Genomic DNA, 20,551 nt, shown 5'->3' on the forward strand with positions numbered 1-20,551 from the left:
AAAAAAATTATTCCAGATTATTATTACGCACAGGCCTGTGAGTTGACTGTGCGCGTGCGCAGAACTTGATGAATCACAAAGTCTCCATGGGATGGAGTAACGGTCGTTTGTTTTGATGTTTGAATCAATTTGAATTAAGTGATTGAAATAGTGTAGACGATAGGAGATCTATTTACTAATTAAGTAACATAATTGTAGTAATAAATGGATCTCTCAAAAGTCATCGACGTCGTTAGATGCAAAGTATAGCATGTCAAACATCAAAACAAACGACCGTTACTCCATCCTATGGATACTTTGCGATTCATCAATCCAATCCACAGACCTGTGCGCAATGATTAATCCGGTATAATTAGTTAATTTTTTTTCAGGTTTCCCTAAAACTTCAGGTAAAAAGGAAAATATTTTTGAAACGAAAGAATTATGAGCATTTTATAGGTATTTTTAGTTTTTCCAGAGAAAACTTTGGGCCGGAAATATTTTCTAATCTGAATTTGCAACCACGTTTTTAATTAATTCGGGGTTTGGTGTCCAGTTTTAATTTAGAGACAAAATTGGATTGTAGAGCATTATTGGACTACGTTTATCTATCTAATTTATTTCAATATCATTATTTGAACAGCCAAAGTTGAAGGCAGCTGAGGTACACATACCGGTAAAGAGTCAATGTGTAACAAATATTATGGAGCATTTGGGCTTCAACATCAATTATTTTTGGAGGTGTTATTTTTCTGACGTCTTTGGTTGAAAACTAATTCAATGTATAAAGGAATAAATGAGATCGTAAAATTTTTTTTTAAAAAAAAAAGACAATACTATTACCAAGATAAAAATGGTGTGCTCTTTATTTTTTCTCCATAGTTCTACCATTTCGTTGTTATTGTATTTATTCCCCGAGATCTGTCAGATTGATTTGACTTTGTATTTGATGTAACATATATTTGGCTATGCGACTGCAGTTAACATATTGATGTTTGAACTAATTCAAGAACTGTATTTTTCAAGAATTATGTTAATATGAATTCGATACAGGGGGCTTGATTATTGTGAGAGAGAAATAGAAAGACAAAAACTTGTAAAAAACTAAGTAATAAACATACAAATAACTAAATGAAGACACAAATATTATAAAATCTAAATATAAAGTATACACAAGAAAACTACAATGATTAACACAATTACCTTTGAAAATGTACCTACATGTTAAATTTTTATATGTAATATACGAGTATATGTAATGGATAAAGATAATAAAACCAACTATACGGTGATCCTAAAATAGGTAATAATTTGTATTAAAAATCAATAACAACAATGAAGCAGTTTGCAGCATGGTCCGAATGAAACATTAGAATAAAAGTAGTTTATGGAGTAGAGAGCACTTTCTAGTAAATATGCCACAAATTATTGCTAAAATACAAGAAAATATGTTAAATATTTAATTTAAATTGGCAAATGATTGTGCATTCTTTGTAAAGTATTGAGCTCTTAACTAATTCTTCACGTGGAGTAGGTGGATAAACGTCGTCTTTCGCGTGTTTCGTGGATAGTTGTGCAATAATGACTTTATAATTGGAGAAGCGTGCTTAGGAATTAGGCAAACGGATTCAAAGATGAATAAGGAGAGAAGAGTCAATATTTTGAATCTTCTAAAGAAGTTCCGGCAGTGAGCCCTGCTGTTTCGTCCGAGTAAATATCATAACAGCTCTCCAAAGTTCACTGTCTGCTTTGTCCCTTAGATATCAATTTGAGAATTTCAGGGATTATTAGTCTTCACATTTTAACATTATTTTCAATCTTACAGGGTGTCCCAGAATGCTGTGCAATATCAAAGATACATTTTTTGAAGAAACACCCTATATTTTATTGCATATAAGCATATAAGTTCTCTTACGGCCAAAATAATCGAATTGTACAGAAAATTCCGGGAAATTATTTATTCCGTTAATATTCATTGAATCTGATACATTTTGAAATAAAATAATAATACATAATTTTCTTGGTTTTGTCAGATGAATCACATTGTATTTTATCGAGTATCGAAAAGTACCACCGAAAAACTTTTTTTTTTGTTAGGCTATATCTAAAATTATTAGCTCTTGAAATATTTTGATTTTTCTGTGCTGAAAAACGATGTACCTGTATTTAATCATTTAACAATTAAATGTGAGTTGGGTATGAATTATTTGTCAAAAATTGCTGTTTGGTACTGTAGAAGTTGAATTGCAAATACAAAGTAAAAACGAATATATTACAAATAAACTACAGGAACGAAACGTTGAAAAACTATCCTATTCACGAAAGTATACGTACACGTCTAGATTATCACAATAGATGTTCGAAATGATCTCAAAAGACATCTATGCATGCTTGAAAGCGATAATTGAAAGAGTTACATTCCCGAATGCATTCCGTATTCTCCCTAGCATGTCATCATCCTCGGTTAGATTTTGTACACTTCATTCTGTTACCTCAGGGAAATGAGTCAATTTTATTGAAATCTGGTGACTTTGGTGGCCACTGTACTGGACCATTTCTTCCAATCCATCTTCCAATTCACCAAGAATTAATTGATTAGCGTGAACAGATGTACCATCATGCAAAAATCACATGCTTCGATGTATACGAAGGGGGAATTCTTCTAAAAAAAAAGGTTCACTAGAAAATCTGAATACACCTCAGTATTTGAATGTTCTTCAAAAAATATGGTCTTTCTACATATTCACCAACAGTACTTCAGAAGACATTCAACGACCGCCTAGTTTGAATGTGTGTCACTGTCACTCTGTCTTTATTCAAAATTAAATTCGGTTAATTCTAGTTGTGAGGAAATGTGGTAAGGGTGCATTTTGTTTTTGTCAAGCATTCTTTGCTTATCGAAGTAGTTCAGTTCTTGGAAATTCATTCAATTGTCTTCTGTCACAAAAATTTTTCGTCGATTATCTTTTTCATAATCCCGGGCGATGGAACCACTTCGCTCTATCGATCTCTTTAAGTTTGTTTTTGTAGGTTGCCACCGTTCAGAAAACCTTTCATGGTGTACTCTTGCTGATAGTTTTTTCAATATCCAAATCATATTAATCATTCCATCACTAATGAAATTCATTTTTTCCCTAGTTCAAATTTCAACACTAAAAAATGTACTAAACCGCTAAATCGAAACAATAATGTACCTATTATCATATCGTATCATTGTCAAATATCAGTTTTTGACAAATAAATCATAGCCAACTCCCAATTAATTGTTAAATAATTACATATTGGTATATTATCATTGTTTTGCATAGAATAATCAAAATATTTCAAGAACTAATAATTTTTGGTATGGGTATTCAATGAATATTAACAAAGTGAAGAATTTTTACTACTATTCAAATAATTTGGCCACAATAGGTCCCCATTCTTGAAATTCTCTTACATTGTACAGGGTATTTTATGGAAAATTGGTTATAATTTTTTAAATACTCCGTATAACACATTACAGCCATATATTATTGTAATGGGGAAGTTGAGCTGATTCCAAATATAAAATATAGAGAATATCATTCTGAAGCATCCTACCCCGTAAAACTGTAACTAATTCTGGAATGTGAAAACTAGTAATGTAAAATAATCCATCAAATTTACAAATTGATATCTCAAGGGACAAAGGAGGCAATGAACTTTATCACATCCTTTCCACCAAAAATTTTGTTTAGATTGGTGGCTCTGGGCATTGGCTGTAGCTTTGTGTTGTAACACTTGGTCTCCAATATACTAAAGCGATAATTCTAATTTAGAGCTTTGGTTAACAATGTTAGTACAGTGAACTTGATTTTAATGGCCTAAGCTTCTACAACAGTAGCCGGGCATTAGTTCAGAGAGAGAGAGAGAAAGAGAAATGCCTTATTGTCAAATTTGTAGCTTGTAAAAACTAGAAACAAAACATAAAAATAACTAAATAAAGATAAAACAAATAAAATTACAATATACAGAAGAAAACCACAATGAGTAACACAATTATAGGTAATAGTAATAGTAATAATTAGTAAGTCGTATATAAGTCCATACCACAATTAAACTAGTATGCAGCATACCCGCACTTAAATGGTGGTTTTATTTAATAAAAAAGGCTACAATGTATTTTTATATGATAAAACTTTAGTTTTAGAAACGTTGAGACAGAAAACATTCGAATCGCTCCATTTAAGGCTGATTAGGTTACTAGATATGGTCCTATGAAGTGCCGTCAGATCAGGGTTGCTCCAAGAGAAACTAGTGTCCTCTGCACTGATGTCTAGATAGGCGATATCGTTTATTAACAGAAGAAACAAAATAGGGCCTAGTACTGAGCACTGGGGCACTCGACATTCTAGGCTTGTAAGAAGACATCGTTGTATCAACCCTTACAAGCTGACTTCTGTTGGTAAGATATGACTTAAAACATGCGAGAGGTGTTCCGCTGTAATACTGCAATTTTATAGTAAAATATTATGATTAACACAATCGAAAGCCTTAGTAAAATCACAAAAAGGTGTTGCAGTGGTGTGATGGCTGTTTAGGCTAGAGTGTAGACATTATTTAGGAGGGAGAGTATAGCATAATTTGTTATTTAAAAATCCAAATTGATGGGTAGTGAGTATTTTATATTTAAAAAGAAATGATAAGAGCCTATTTCTCACTCTTCCTATGATCTTAAATAACGTGGGAAGGAGTATAAATCGATGCTCGAATTTTATCTGCTCTTTTATGCAGAGGTATAATTATAGCCGTCTTAAGACAATTGGGAATAAGGCTATTTTGAAATGAAACATTAATTAAAGTGGTAAGGTGATTTAATGTGCAATCGGGCAAACTCGATAACATTTTTAATGTGAGCCCATCAGTTCCAGATGAGTATTTATTTTTGATGTCATTAATTGTACTGAATATAATTTTATAAATTTTTTGGCTACATTCACAAAGTAATTATTGATGTTTTCAGATGAAGTAGAGATTATGCTCGATGAAGAAGCCTTATTTTTAAAATCATATACAATGGACCATGTTTTTTTAACCAACCTACCTTTAATTTGGATAAGTCACACTATTTTCTACATAAACTAGCTCCCATATTGTGATTATTGGGTTGAATTACAAGTTTTGTAAGTAAGTAGTAAATCCAATTATATAGATTTTGCTTGAACACCAAAGCTTGTGATGCTTGTACACAGACTACTTCAGCTGCTGTGATTTAGCTGACTACTCCAATAATATGGAGTGTATATGCATATAGAAGCTTATTCCACTGAGCTCACATTTCTTCTCCCTAATAAACCTCCTATAGTATATAGTAAATGATACGTAATATATTTTCTAGAACTTATTGGTTTCCTATACCAGTCGATGAAAATTTTATGGTGTTGGTTAAAAATAAATTTAGTGTCAAGAAAAGGTAATGATTGTTCATCATTCTCTCTTTCTAGACAGTCCAGTGAAAAACGGTAAAAATACAATATCATCTCAGAATTCCATCATGGCGCATAGAATTGCGTGAAGTTTTAGAATTGAGTTCTATTTATCCTTCACTTCAAAAAACTACTCTCTGCCGATATGTGCAAATTATTTTTAGTCGTAATAAATACCCCTTATAGTCAAAATTCGATAAAATAAAAATAAAAGCTTTTAGAAAGTTAACAGAACTTTTGTAGGATTAAAATAAAGATTGCATGATGCTTTAGGATACTATTTATGTTTTCAGCCCTTAATCAATGTATTTGAACACTTAAAAACTAAACCCTTCTTATGATAAAATTGAAAAAGATACAATTATAGTACTTTATCTTACTTACTTCATATTAAAAGTCTTCTTTTTATTGTATTCGACTGAAATGTTTCTTTATCATAAATTTTTCACCCTTAAAAATCATCCCTTATTGCAAAAAATTTGAAAGAAAAACATTTATGATCTTATTTATAGAATTGGAAATATTACTGATGTTAAATTGATATTGTTTGTAGTGCTTTATTTGAGCTAGGTACTCGATTATAAAACAATTTTGTATGAAAATTTATAATCTATTTGCTTAAAAAAATTTTGAATACATTGAAGCCTTCATTATTAGAAAGTAAACGTTCAAAGGACTCAAAAAAGGTACCAGTCAAATGCCAAAGGACTCAAAAAAGGTACCAGTCAAATGCTGTGGGGGTTATGGTAAATGCTAAAAAATAAAAAAAATTATTAAAAAAACTTTACTTTTTGTTCTATAGCAGTTTTAACGTATCTTCCATATTTTTCAAGTTATTTTTACTAAAAAACTATTTTTTTAAGAAATGAAAAACATCTCCATTGTAACCATATTTTAAAGCTCCGAGAGTGATGACTTAACAATAGATTGTTGCATCCCAACCTCATTACCAAATTAAGTATTCAATTAAGTATTCAATTAGTATTTCATTTAGATTTATAACGGATATTTTATGTTATATTAACTAGGCAGAATCTATTAAGTAGCCCGTTAACTCCGAAGGCCACTTGCTAATTTGCATTTTAAATAGAGAATAGGCAATTAAAGCGAATAGACGACATTTTTTACAAAATACATTTATTGTAAATTTCTAAGTGACAAGATCAACAACATCATCAACTACAATGTTTATGTTTTTCCTATTGTAAATATATATGTATAAATGGATCTAAATGTTCTTGATTTTAGGCCTCTTCTGTTTTAAAATTAGTTTTTTTGATAGTTTTTAAAAGAAAGATAAATTTTGATAAAGACTGAAAGAAAAGCTGAAGCGTCAAAATTTATCTTTCTTTTAAAAACTATCAAAAAAACTAATTTTGAAACAGAAGAGACAGAGATGCATTTATATATATATATATATATATATATATATATATATATATATATATATATATATATTCAAATGTAAAATTTGAATTCCTAATTTTTATGCTGCTCGATCTGTTGATGAAAAAAAAAAAAAAATAATTAAAAAGGAATGAGTTATATCTGCACGATATTTTATCAAATTCGTTACTGAAAAATATTCATTCATTAGTGACTTTCCGTTGCCATCAACCAATGTAAATTGTACGTGTTTTGTTTGCAATATAAACGGAAAATTTGATATCGGAGTAATTCATTCTAATCCATTCTTCGAAAATCTTTGGTTTTTGTATTATATTATGTTTAATATAGTTGGAGTATTTTAGGTAATAGAATTAATATATAAGAAGAAATAAAAAATTGGTAATGGATCACAAGGTGTTACTAATAGTTTTTCACATATTTATGAACAAGATTATAGGATCTTATACGATTAATATGAAAGTATTGAATTAATCAAATAATTCATTATTTGGAAATTCGCGAAATCTCTTTGCTCTAAATTCTGTAATTGTTCAACTTTCTAGTACTTTTCAAATATATCTTGAGTACAATTTACAGCTATTTTTATTGAGTTGACTTCTATCGCCTTTTTGTATTACCAATTAGAAAACTGAATGAAATCCAGTAAAAAATGCTCAATATATTTGAAAATATCTCAACAACCACGATGGATGATGGGCGAATTAGAATCACTTGATGCTTTGCTTTGATATGAGGAAACTGAAGTAAATGGAAGTGTGAATTTATCTGTATACAGGGTAATGTAAGAAAGGCGACCCCGCTTCTAGAGTACGTCGAAAACTGAAAAATAATTGGAGTTTGCATCCGTATTCAAAATAAAGGAATGAAGAAACAAAATTCATACATATTTCTCACAATATTTCCAAAACTACTGACAACATTGTAATGAAATTGAATACGAATTTTTTTATTCCTAAATCTTATAGAAGACGCTTGTTACACGGATTGTAATTTCAAACGAACTAGCATATTCAATTTCTCACCGTTTTCGAAGTATTTTGATTTGAAAAGTATGAACTAATAACCAATACAGATATAAGTGTTGAAGTTATCAATGATTAATTAGTATGAATTTAGAATTATTTCTGGTTAAATGGGACTTCATCGATAAAAAGGATACATGTTAAATTATGACAGGGGTCGTAATTGAGTAATCATTTTCCGAATCGATAGATTGATAGTGTTCGTCTATACAGGACTGTTTATCACTCAATCACGATACCATAATAATATCGTATGATACTGCAAATATCCCTAATGTATCCATCAAATCTTTGTGAATTTACATTAGGTTCAATTTTTTAAAACACTTTTAAGATGACCCGTTTCCATGCTAAGAAATGATTTTGTCGAGTTCGAACTTTTGCTGTAGGCACCCTTCAACAGGTTGAGATTTCTCAGTTTCTAGCGTGAGTTTATACATAATAGATTATAATGACACATGAGGATAAATAATTGTATCGATTTATCAATAAATGCATGGGCAGAGCATATGAAGATTAATTACAATAATATTCAACATACATTATGAACATAAATAATGAAAAACTACTTTATTATAATTTACTAAATTGATTAGGGGTCGACTTCTACTATTATTCTGGCAAATTTTTCTGCTTTACTAATAATCATTCATAATTTCAGCAGCAAACAATCTAAATACTTTGACTCTTGGAACAACTTACGTATTTTTAGTCAGGATTCTGTGTTTGGGACTCTAAGAAGCAGAATTTCGCTATAAAAATGTACTCAGGTGAATTTATGTTTATATTTATCAAGCTCCTTCATAATATTGAGAAATAACTTCATAAACTCAATTGTTTTTTCATCATAAATCGTTCTTTAGAATATACTAAGTACCTAAGTACCTTAGGGTGTACAAAAAACATTTTTTTGTTTTGTGGTATCATCTTCCATGATTGGCATAACGTTTTTCGCACATCTTTCTATTGTTTCAAGAATTAATTCAGCATCTGCGTAACTAGCTAAATTTTCAACATATGGGGAGGCTACTTCATTTTGAATTAATTGAATTTGATTTATTCAATAATTAAGGAATATGAAGAGGCAATTCCTAGAATTCCTAGAAATTTATTTAAAAAGAAATGATCAAATTATACATGAAATTTGGAATGAATATATCTTTAGCTTGCAGTGCTAATGTAGCTACTGTTGAAGCAACTGATAAGTTTTCTAAGAAGATGTTTTGCCACAGTTACTGATCAATTGGTTATAATTTTAGTAACAGTCACTCCTTTTAATTGTTATATAGAATTATATTTTAAATAAATATATATGCAATTTTTGATATTTCATATGTGATGAATAAACAGATCAAACAAAAAGATTTCAAAATCGTATTGACATTAACAGAATTTTTTAATATGAATAAATTAAATTACACTAAAAGTTTAGTGTTTGTATTGTACTGTTTTTCTTATTCATTTATACTATTTCTGTCCTACACTAGACTTAACTAACTTATAGACTTTTCTAATTTATTTAAATTTACTGATTACTTTTCTATTTCGTTCTGTTCACTATGACTCCGCTTAACATGATCAAATTTATATCAGAAAAGATATTTCTAGAGTTCTGGAAATTCAATAATAAAACAAATAAATAAAAAGACTTTTCGAGAAATTACTTCCAAGAAAATAACATGAGCAGCTCGCTAAAAAACATACATTAAAGGCAATATCAAAGGCGCCTACAATTATAATGATTCGGCGTATTCGCCAAATTTTGGAGCTCCATTATATTAGTCTCTTTTGATTATCAAAATCGCATCAGGCATTGAGTATTGGTGTAGTGGTAGTGTAAGCAATGCTTTCACTTTGGATCATTTAGAGTGCTAAGCGATTTTATCTGAGTGACAGCAAATGAAAATAAGTTCAATATCCAAAGAACACAGTCGCTCCTTTTAATAATAAACACTCTATTATTGGCTAGGTAGGATGATGAATTATTCATTTTATTATTAATTTTTATCGTATTCTACATTTATAAAAGCAGAGCAGAGAAAAATTAACTGAATCTCTAGACTTGAAATTTGCATGCATAATTACAGGTTATGACGAAGTGAAATGTGAAAGTTTAAAAAATTTCGCAATGTTCGAAATAGATAGAAGTTGGGTCTTTTGAAATAAAGAAAAAAAAACAGTTCAATTATGGAACCTGCGAAGAAGGCATCTTCATGGGAATCGAAAAGGCAGTTAATCATGTTGTAAGGAATAAAGTTAATTAATTCCAATTTGATAAGCAAAACTAACAAATGGCAAGATTTTATCAACACTTAATAATGTCAAACATTTACATTTATTGGAGGCGTAAATATATAAGGGAACTATGTAAATTGAGAATATGTGGCCAACTAATATTCTACTTATATGAAACATGGCTGACTGAGCACACTTTTTTAAAAAAGTCAATCGGCTTAAAGTTTTTTAAAATGATCTATTAACGGATTTGGAAGAATTGGGGAAGATCGAACATGTTATTTTTTTCAATTATCGCAATATTACAGCGAATAGATTCAAGTGAGACAAATGAAGGGCCACTTGGCTTGTTAAAATATAACATTTGACCTTTCTGCAATTATTAAGAATTATAGAAGACAAATTGGCAAAAAGCTCTAGAACCACCCTATGGTGTCATTAATATTGCTTGCAATCAGGTAGTTTGCTTTGTTCACTAAAAAAACAAACTGTTGATAATTGGTTATCATCCATTAAATAATAGAGTAGAACTATGGCTTCTTCTACTTAAAAAGTCGTGCACTTCTGAACTTCACTAATTATTGTCTACTTCTCAGCTCAAATTGAATGAAGGTTTTATCAAACTCATAATTACAAATTTCTATTTCTCGTAAATAAATGACATTATTTTGAGTTGTTTACATGTCTATTATGGTTTTTATGTAAATAAGTCCACTCATTTATCAGTTTTAATACACCCACGTATTATGTTTTTTTATTTAGATAAGCTAAATGTATAAAGTAAAACAAGGATAAGGAAATTTTTCAAGACAGTTTCGATTAAGTAATCTATGGTGAAAGAATGAGTCACGAACGTCTACTTGATAACGCTCATTATTCGAGCTACAATGCCGTTTCTCACCAAAATGGGTAAGTCATATTGAGTATTTATGATTATACACTAAGTTCGAATGAGCAAATTGAAAGACGTTCAATTAGCTTATCAAATATTTCATAGTAGTTATCTTTGCAATATTTAATTTTTTATACTTCTCAGGAATTTTTTGTTGAGTGAATTTATGAATTTATTAAAAACACTTACGTTCAAGTTTACCTTGGGAATAAAACTCAGGCAGCATTACTGATTATTTAATTGACTATTAGTGTATAATATGATGGCAAGTTATTCTGTACAGAACATAATGTTTCATTTGAGCTGTAGCAGTATTATTTTATGTACTCTCCTCATTTCATAACGATTATTATTATTGGGAACGAGTCTCTGCCCACAAATCTTGTGAATTATCGTAGTCCATTGTTATGGCTGTTATCTCATTTTTTATGTCTCAAAACTATATTGCATTGATTTTCAGTCGATGAAGACAGAAAAGAAAAGTTGTCAGTTTTGGAAAATTGCAATAGAATTGGGTTAATACAGACAATATTTTGTATTTTTCTGTCACGACACTAGACTAATAGTTTTCATAAAGCTATCAAATGAGCTGTGGAATTATATCATTACGGTGTCCTGATGAATTTGTTTAGAAGAGATGTAGGTAAATTGAATAATTTAGTTATTGCTATGTCTCAAAATCTCATACTTACAACGAAAATTCAAATAAATTACATTAAATTGCTCGAAAAGTATGCTTTTCTTGTCAACAGCTTCTAAATTAATTGCATACCTAGTGATATGATCTTGCATAATAGTGATTTGATTTTGAAGCCCAGGGAGTTTGATTGTTCTCTCCGTGACAAACTCCAGATTTAAATATGAAAAAGTAAGATATACAAATTTCGAGAGAGTCAAATTCTGCACCGATGTCCAAGCACCTTTTATAATTTTTTGGAAATATTGAAAGATATAGAAAGCTTCAGGAAATTTCGTTATTTCAACATGAACACTCCAGCATATGATGTTGTGAATCATGATATATTGTAATTTAGTTTATATTCAAGAAATACATTAATCAACAGGTCATACAACTGAAAAAACAAAGGATTCAATTTGATCAAAGCCGAAATTATGTGAAAACGTTAAAAATATTTTTCACAAAAAAATTTATTCAGAGAGACCTAACATAAAGACTATTCTATAGTTTTATAAGGAGCCTTAATATTCGTCTATAATCAGCTATCTCGTATCCCTGTCTATTTCTTCACGGTTTTCTTCTTCAAACCCGTTCTGACTGCCTGGAATCACTTCTTAGGTATGCTTTTAATCCCTGTCTGAAAAAAACTGACATCCTGCTCAAACCACGGTCATATTTATTTTATATATGTTCGTATAAGCTTTTCAAACTTCTTTATTACTTAGTTTTTTTGCGTTCAAATATTTTTCTTCTTATATTTTGCTTGTTTCCAAAGTATTTTCGATTACAATGAATTACTGAGAGTTTCCAGTGTTCTACTTCCTGTCCTATCTGTTTCGTAAATCTTATTATTAACCGTCATCCCTAGGTTTTCCAAATTGCTGACATTCTGAGAATAACAGACCATGAGAATAATATTGATTATGGATAAAAAACTACATCCAGAACTTAAAAGACAATACAGGGTTACTTTCTTTGAACTTGTGCACAACAGAGATCGAACTTAGTCTAGCTGACTTTAATAATTATTATAACCGAATTAATCCAAAATTAGATACGTTAGAAAAATAATATATTACTAATATAATATTCGAATAGCCTTGGAAATCTCGATAATAATTATGAATTATAAATAACGTGATAAAAATTTCAAAGCATTTATTCTTCATGCTGAAATTCAATTAACGGCCTCGTTAGTATCACAAAGAAACATTTCCAGATATGACAAACAATCATTCCCCTAAAGGTGTGGATTAATAATTAATAGATAATTCAAAATAATGAGAAGAATGTTATTTCCAAATTTAATCGATAAAATTCATCAACCACTCACATGAATGACAATATTAATAAAACTAGTCATTCACCATATCAGTGTATTTGGTAGTTTGAGTAAATTCAACTGCATTTTCTTGGGAGCACCCACCTGAGAAATTGTTTCATCTTATCCATCTAACTTAGTTTTTAGGTAGCTTTTAGCTAAAACAATCTTATCATTACTAATATTGATACCAAAATTAACATAGTTACCAGGAACGCCTAAGATATGGTACTCTAGAATATTATGATCACTTTTCAATTAATAATTATATTATAAATAAAATTTAACCTAAAATCATTCTTCTCATTTTCTAATATTTATACTTCCTTTACATTCGCAAAAAGGTCGTGTCACAGCTTTTTTATGTTTTTCAATGTAATTTTAAAATATTATTTAGTCGATATGCGGAAAGTCTGATCTTAAAATGTAATATTAGTTTTTGTTGCTATAATATGGTATGTGCTGCATATACTTTGTAAGTTAGATTATTTTAATAAAAATGTTTATTCAGATGTTACAATTCAGGAAAGTTGAAATATAATTGAATTTTATGACTCTATTTGGTGGAAAACTCACAATTTGAAAAATAGGAAAGTGTATACAATGTTTTGAGACATACTGTAAGAAAAAACTTGAGCATGTCAATACCTTACTAACACTATTCATTAGCCTGAAAAATTATAAAGTCTGATTTGTGAAACCATTTATTTATATACATAGATGTGGTTCTCAAAATTCCCGTCTTCTTCTCTTTTATGTGTAACGATGATACTTAGACTCATAAAATTTGGAGCTCGAAAATGAACTGTAAAATTCTCTACTAGTGGTAAGAGGTGAAGTAATAGGCATCGGTGACGTCACTAGGTAAATGAAACCAATAATTTCAAATGGGACCTTATTCAAGTGAAGGCTCGTTTGAAAGGTATTTAGAATACTAATTTTTATTGTATTTACGATGTTTTTGAGGGTTAACATAAATAAACAGTAGAATTTGAGTTCTGATTTTAATTAATAGATATTCAAAAGTTCGCTTGTTTAATTGAAGTTTCTAATTGACGTTTTTACATGCCATGATTTCTTGAATTTTTAGCTTAATTATTGTTTAACGAAACGGATAAGTATCTACATAAACAAAATGGTACCTGCTCTAGCTGACAAAGTAACAGCTATTTTACTTATAGGTGTAACTAAAAATAATCTTATGCGACGGATTTATTTCAAAAAACAGGTAGTGTTCAAATGTTCAAATTTTGATAGTGATAAATAAATTGATATAGTTGCGGAAATTGTTGTAAGCCCTTGTATATACTATACATATATTCCATTTAATATTGTTCTAAGGCAAGATATTTGCAAAATTTGCACATAGTTTTGACGTAAAATTCATATGTTGCTTAAACAGCATGTTTATTATTTAATGATGTGTCAAATTATTCTCTCCTTTTTCAATCATTTCGGTAAAAACGGAATATGAAAACATATTATTCAGAAAGAATAATGTAGAATGATTATAGCTATCTTTTATATAAATCTTTGTATGAATTATCTATCATTGACAGAGTTATTGGAATTCTAGGTCGAGGTATTTATGAAGTATAAGGTTTTCCCAGCTATTATATCATGTTTTGCTATGTAGAAGTTGTTGCGACCTTCGTTACGTGGAAATTGAATTCTATGGTTGTTTTTTAGTTGAATGACAAACGATCACCGCATTAATATAAAATTGTGACAAGGATAAATTTGTGTATTTTTGTTTTAATCTTGATAAAGAATCAATTAATGGAAGTAATATGTAAATAATATATAGTTTTTGATTGGGAACGTGGCAAGGAAAAACCAAAGTGGACTAAGTTCAATATATTTTCCGAGCTTTCGAATATTTATGTATTCATCGTCTGGGACTGAAATTATGGTCAAATACAATATAAGAAATATGTATAAATGTATAACAATAATAAAATTTTACTTACAATAATTAAACAAGATTTTCGATGATTTTGATATTAATAAAGCTTGTAAAAATTTTTAAACTCATGGAATTCAAAATTCAATATTCTAATTGACTTTGATAGAAATATTGATTAATTGAAATATTTATTCTGGTTACTATAAGAATTTTCATTAATTTTTGATTGGTTTGATTTTGATGACGTTGAATTTTCATAGGTTAAATAAGGATAAGTTTTAGTGAATAATAGTTAATATTAAAGATTTGAATTGAATTTTGAATTCTATGAGTTAATTAAAATTTTTACAAGCTTTAATAATATTAAAATCACCGGAAATCTGAATTAATTATTGTAAGTAAAATTTTATTATTACCTAACAAATTGCTTAATCAACCACATGACATAAACTCAATCAAGGAATTAATCCGGTTACGTAATCTTAACTAAAGACATAAATAAAATAATAATTAAAAAAAAACAAAAACCCGCCTACATGGGTAACTACAATTAAAAATCAACTGAAAAGACTGAAACAAGATGAAAATTCAATGATAAAGTATGTATTTTAAAAAAATAATGATTAGGTACCTAAAACCAGAAACATAAATTGAAACAGTACCAAACCAATGTCCCCGCATACTGTATACTTAGAAATATCAGCACGGATTTTTTTTCACTTTTTTCCAACATTATAAACAGGATTTCAGTCGGAGGCATGAAATTGAATGCTATGATAAATTATTATCTCTTTGTGCATGCCTCCGAATGTAATTCTGTTTATAATGTTGCAAAAAAGTGAAAAAACTACCGTGCTGATATTTCTAAGTGTACAATATGCGGGGACATTGGTTTGGTACTGATTCAATTTATGTTTCTGGTTTTAAGTACCTAATCATTATTTTTTTAAAATACCTTATCATTGAATTTTCATCTTGTTTTAGTCTTTTCAGTTGATTTTTAATTGTAGTTATCCATGCAGGCGGTTTTTTTTTAATTATTATTTTATTAATCTTTTTTCTAAAGGCTGAGATGTCTTTCCTATGTAATCAGTGTCACAATTTTTAAACAGCATTTGATATGTTATTTACAATTTCTTCAGGATAATTATCTCTTCTATTTTTATTAGCTAAGAATTTAAACTCAAGATCTGGTGGATAACTCAATCAATTTTTTTAATAATTTTATTTCATATTTGCAATAATGCAATCATATCCACAAAATAATGAAATATTTATGTTAAGTTTGCTCTCTCAAGATCTTCTATTACTAATTGTGCTCTATAGCTTTGATGCATTATTTTTATATCCTCCAATTTTTATCAATACATCTTTCACAATTGGAATAGGAATATTTGTGAATAAAGAAACTTTATTTAGCAAAATAAATACATAATCGTTAGCAATTTGAATTTTTCTAATTATTTTCCGAATTCTCATGTCTTTTTAATGTAGGTAGTTCTTATTTTAGTATAAAGTTCAATTCAAAATATTTTTCAAATCATTAGATGATAGCGTGAGAGGAATTGGCTCAAGAGGTATGTTAGGTTTGTGGAGTTTTGATACACCACATGTTTTAGGGGGCATGAAATTATGAATTTTCAATTTTTTTGGATCTAGTAGTGAAATAGAAAGATCTGAATTGGTGAATATCTGAAACTTTTTATTTGTGCTAGTACGGTTTTTCCTATATAAACTTAGGTTTTTCCAATCTCTTCTTTTTAACATGAAGTGAGCTTTTTCATAGGGAATTCAAAATTATAGATGCTATCAATGAATGAAATTCAACTTTTGAAACATTGATCTAGTTTTGTTGGCAATTGCTCCATAGCTGCCATTTTACATTTTCAATAAGTTTAAATATTATTTCCAAAATGGGCTTTATAGAGGAGTAAATTATTTTTATAATTATTTTCTCCTCAAATTTATCAACTGATCTTTTGGAGTTTGATAATTGCTTTATGACGATCCCCTTAATTCATATGGAATACCTCTATTTTATTCTCTTCTCGTTCCTCTTGGCAGGGATCGAATTATATAGGAGGCACAACTGAATCGATCTAAGCGCACGATGTGGTTGGTCATCATTAAATCATGCTCCTAATCTAAATAAACAACTGAAAATTGAATTTGTTCTTAACAGTTGTTGTGTTATGGGCGCGAAAAAAGTAAATGTGAATTCTACTTTCAGTATCTAAGTGGGAAGTGGATAACAGATATAAATGGATAAATGCAGTGAAGAGAAAAAAGTGTCTAATCTTATTCTGTAGCGTCTTTACCCAGATATGATTGTACCTGTCTTTGAATATAACTATAGTTTAAATATCCTTTTTGATATGTCTTATAATATTCATTAATTATTCTTTTTAATTCATTTATTATATCATCAACTTCTATTTGAGATTTTTCAAGTATTCTTTGTGTTAATAATTGAAAGTTCTAAGTATTTTGAAATTAATGTTTTGAACTAAATTGATTGATTATTAATATATATCTAAAAATTTTTTTGGATATTGATAATTTTATTATACAAATAGATTTTGTTTTAATGGAGGAAGTAATTTAGCAGCCGGAACTTATACTATTAGAATGTTGATAACCTTCAACTGTTTATAGGCTAGTTTTCATGTATGTATATATATATATATATATATATATATATATATATATATATATATATATATATATATATATATATATATATATTGTGGTAATGAGTGTTTGTAATATTTTGTGTTGTTTTACCTTCTTCAGAATGTAGTATTATATTATACCTTTTAATTAATTTGAAAAGGATATTGATTTTCCAAATTTTTAACAATTTGTCGCTAACTAAAATTTCTAGACGAGGTATATGTGGAAATTATTGATTAATAATTATATTTCTGAATTTGAAACTTTCATTTATCAGTTGTTTCAATTGTTTTTGTTAAATAGCTAAATGCAAAAACTTCTACCTTTGTAATATATTATTGTTACGAACTCGTCCACAACATGGACCGTGAGGTCTGTCCACTTCAGGAGGAATGCGCCGGCTCTCGATAACCGGTTGATGTTGTTAGTCCAGATGTTTTTATATACAGCTCAGATTTGTTTATATCGTTTTTTAAAACCAATTTCAAAGGATGCCTTTTTATTTTTTTGTTTGCTTACACTCTAGAATTATTCGAGAAATTCTAAATATTATAAATACTATTTTTTTATGAGCTAAGAAGTCAGTAAATAATCTGATATCATCCCGAACACATCAGGATAGACAAACGTCGTATTCGAATAAATTGATATGTTGATAATTAGAAGAGTGTAGTGAAAGTCTTAGTGTATAGTTTAATGCATAGAGACTAGTTTAGAATACATGGTGTTAGTTTATAACCAACGTAAGAAAGAAACGTGTCTATGAGTCCTGCACCGTTAAGAAATAGGATAAATCAATAAGAGAAACATAACATTATTAAATGGCTAAGAAACTTGATCTTTCAAAATTATATAAGAGCGGAAATATGAATTGTTCGAAAATTTCAGTTCATCGACGGATTTTATGAAATATATTGGACCCTAAAATATTAGATGAAGAAACTGATCAGAAAGAGAATTAGAATAGATTAGAGGCATTAGAGATCTATGAAGTAAAGCTGACATAGAAACCATCATAAGGAAAGGTCTAAAGAGATTGCGAATGAAGAGTTTGGTACTTAAATGATACAAAAAGCTTTCACCACTGGAAATCCAGCTTGCAAAAAAATTTGGTATATAAAACGGTAATTATTTTTTAAATAATCAAAAACTGTCACCATAGAAATTCCATTTATAATATAAACTCCACATAAAATAGTACTTCGTATGCTAATCCAATGGACGGGAAAGTTATTCTAATCAATGTTTCAGTAGCGACTCTATTCTAAAATATATTAAATCGTTGAAGAACTAACAGGACCTACTAACTTGTGTTCTGAACGCACCTTATTTGTCTAGTATGATTTGTTTTGCGCACAATGGACAAAAGTAAAGGTTCATTGTTATCGTAATTTCTTATAAAATACAACATCGACCTTAAAGTGTTTTTTAGTGTCTGGTAGATACAAGACACCGACACAGAAAGTATTGTGAATCTACGTATATTGTATGTGAGTTGATCACTATTATGGAAATTACAAATACAATGTCACAATTAAACGAAACAGTACACAATTATTGATCGCCTCTTTAACTACCAGAGAGTTAAAGAAACCTCACATAATCAAATTACTTGAAATAATAAAACTTTGGAAAGCAGTATGATTTTCTTCGCACTACTTCCACTACCATACGACCACTTGTAAGTATATCGTGATGAAATGTTCTATACTCAATCTCTAGCACGTAGTCAACAATAATAGTGACTTCTGGCTTCCATAAATCCACAGCAAGTACCTAAACATTATAAAGGGGATTGAAAAGAAGAATAAATTATGTTATACAAGAATCGGACAATTTAATTTTATCATTCTTAATATTGTGATAAATATACAAAAAATTCACCAGAATATTTTCGTCCTCCCTAATGATTAACACAACGCTATAAATATTTATCAGGAAAGTTCATAATACGAGGGCATAAATTTGTTCAGTTGTTAGTCCTTATGTATATAAACAGTACTTTTACGCCAACTTAGTGGTAAATGTCTAAAGTAGTTGGCATCATTTATTAAATTTTGGAGCGTGGTTTATTTTTCAATAATTGATATTAAAATCAAATAATATCATTATTTCAATTATATCAACTTTAAGGAAGCATAACTGTGACCCTGGCTGTAATAATAAATCACGCCAAAAACGTGGACTTAATGTGAAACTGAAATTATATAAATTGCTTTGGATGTTTTTACCCGCATGAAAAATAGTAAAACGTAAACGGTGAATAAAAAATTATGAGTAAGCTCGCTAATCATCAAAAATTTATTACAAAATTAAAATGAAAGTTCAGATTTAACTTGGGAATATATTAAACTAAATGTATGATGATTCTCGTTTAATAATAAAAACTTAACTTTCCAATTTCTTTCCTAGTTTCTGGTCCTTGTTTCATCAATAAGAAAAAAATTGGAATTGGAGGCTTCAAGCGCCTCAATAATCGTGAATTATTCAAAGTTGCGAAATTTTAGACATATTTTGTGAGTAATGAGACCAATAATTTGATATAAATCAGCAATTCCATTAATTTAGTAATGGAGCATGGTGATAATATGCATGTCAATGAACAAAATCGACTGATGCAGGTGTTGAAAGTATTATTCCTAAACTTGTACAACGAAATATAAGTTGTCAAATGGAGATAGTTGTGGACAAAACAAACTATAATTTGATATATTTTATTCTTAAAATCTTTACTAGAACAACGATATAACCTCTGCAATACAGATGAATACTCTAATTAAAACAATGGAAGATAAGAATTACAAAGTAAATATACAGATTTCAAAGGATATCTGAAACTAAAATTGTGATTTAATTCATGTGGATATCAAAAAATCTTGCTTTCTCTGACCTTAAAATGCTATCTAAAGTAGCAATTTCGTTATTTCCTCATATTGATGGGATATTTTTCATCATGTGCTCCTCAATTAATGATATTGATGCTGATG

General features: G+C 29.0%; 1 protein-coding gene across 1 annotated transcript in view; it reads left to right on the plus strand.

Annotated features, from left to right (window-relative positions):
• Positions 1-10,904: 10,904 nt before the first annotated feature.
• Positions 10,905-20,551, plus strand: part of LOC130453272 (proton-coupled amino acid transporter 1-like) — a 91,151-nt gene continuing 81,504 nt past the window's right edge. Inside the window, exon 1 of the mRNA XM_056792911.1 lies at positions 10,905-11,002. Within this exon, the coding sequence (XP_056648889.1) occupies positions 10,935-11,002 (68 nt within the window). The 5' untranslated portion in view covers positions 10,905-10,934. The remainder of the gene's footprint in view (positions 11,003-20,551) is intronic.

This window comes from Diorhabda sublineata, chromosome 2 (genome assembly GCF_026230105.1).
Source record: "Diorhabda sublineata isolate icDioSubl1.1 chromosome 2, icDioSubl1.1, whole genome shotgun sequence".
NCBI classification, from domain to species: Eukaryota; Metazoa; Arthropoda; class Insecta; order Coleoptera; family Chrysomelidae; genus Diorhabda; species Diorhabda sublineata.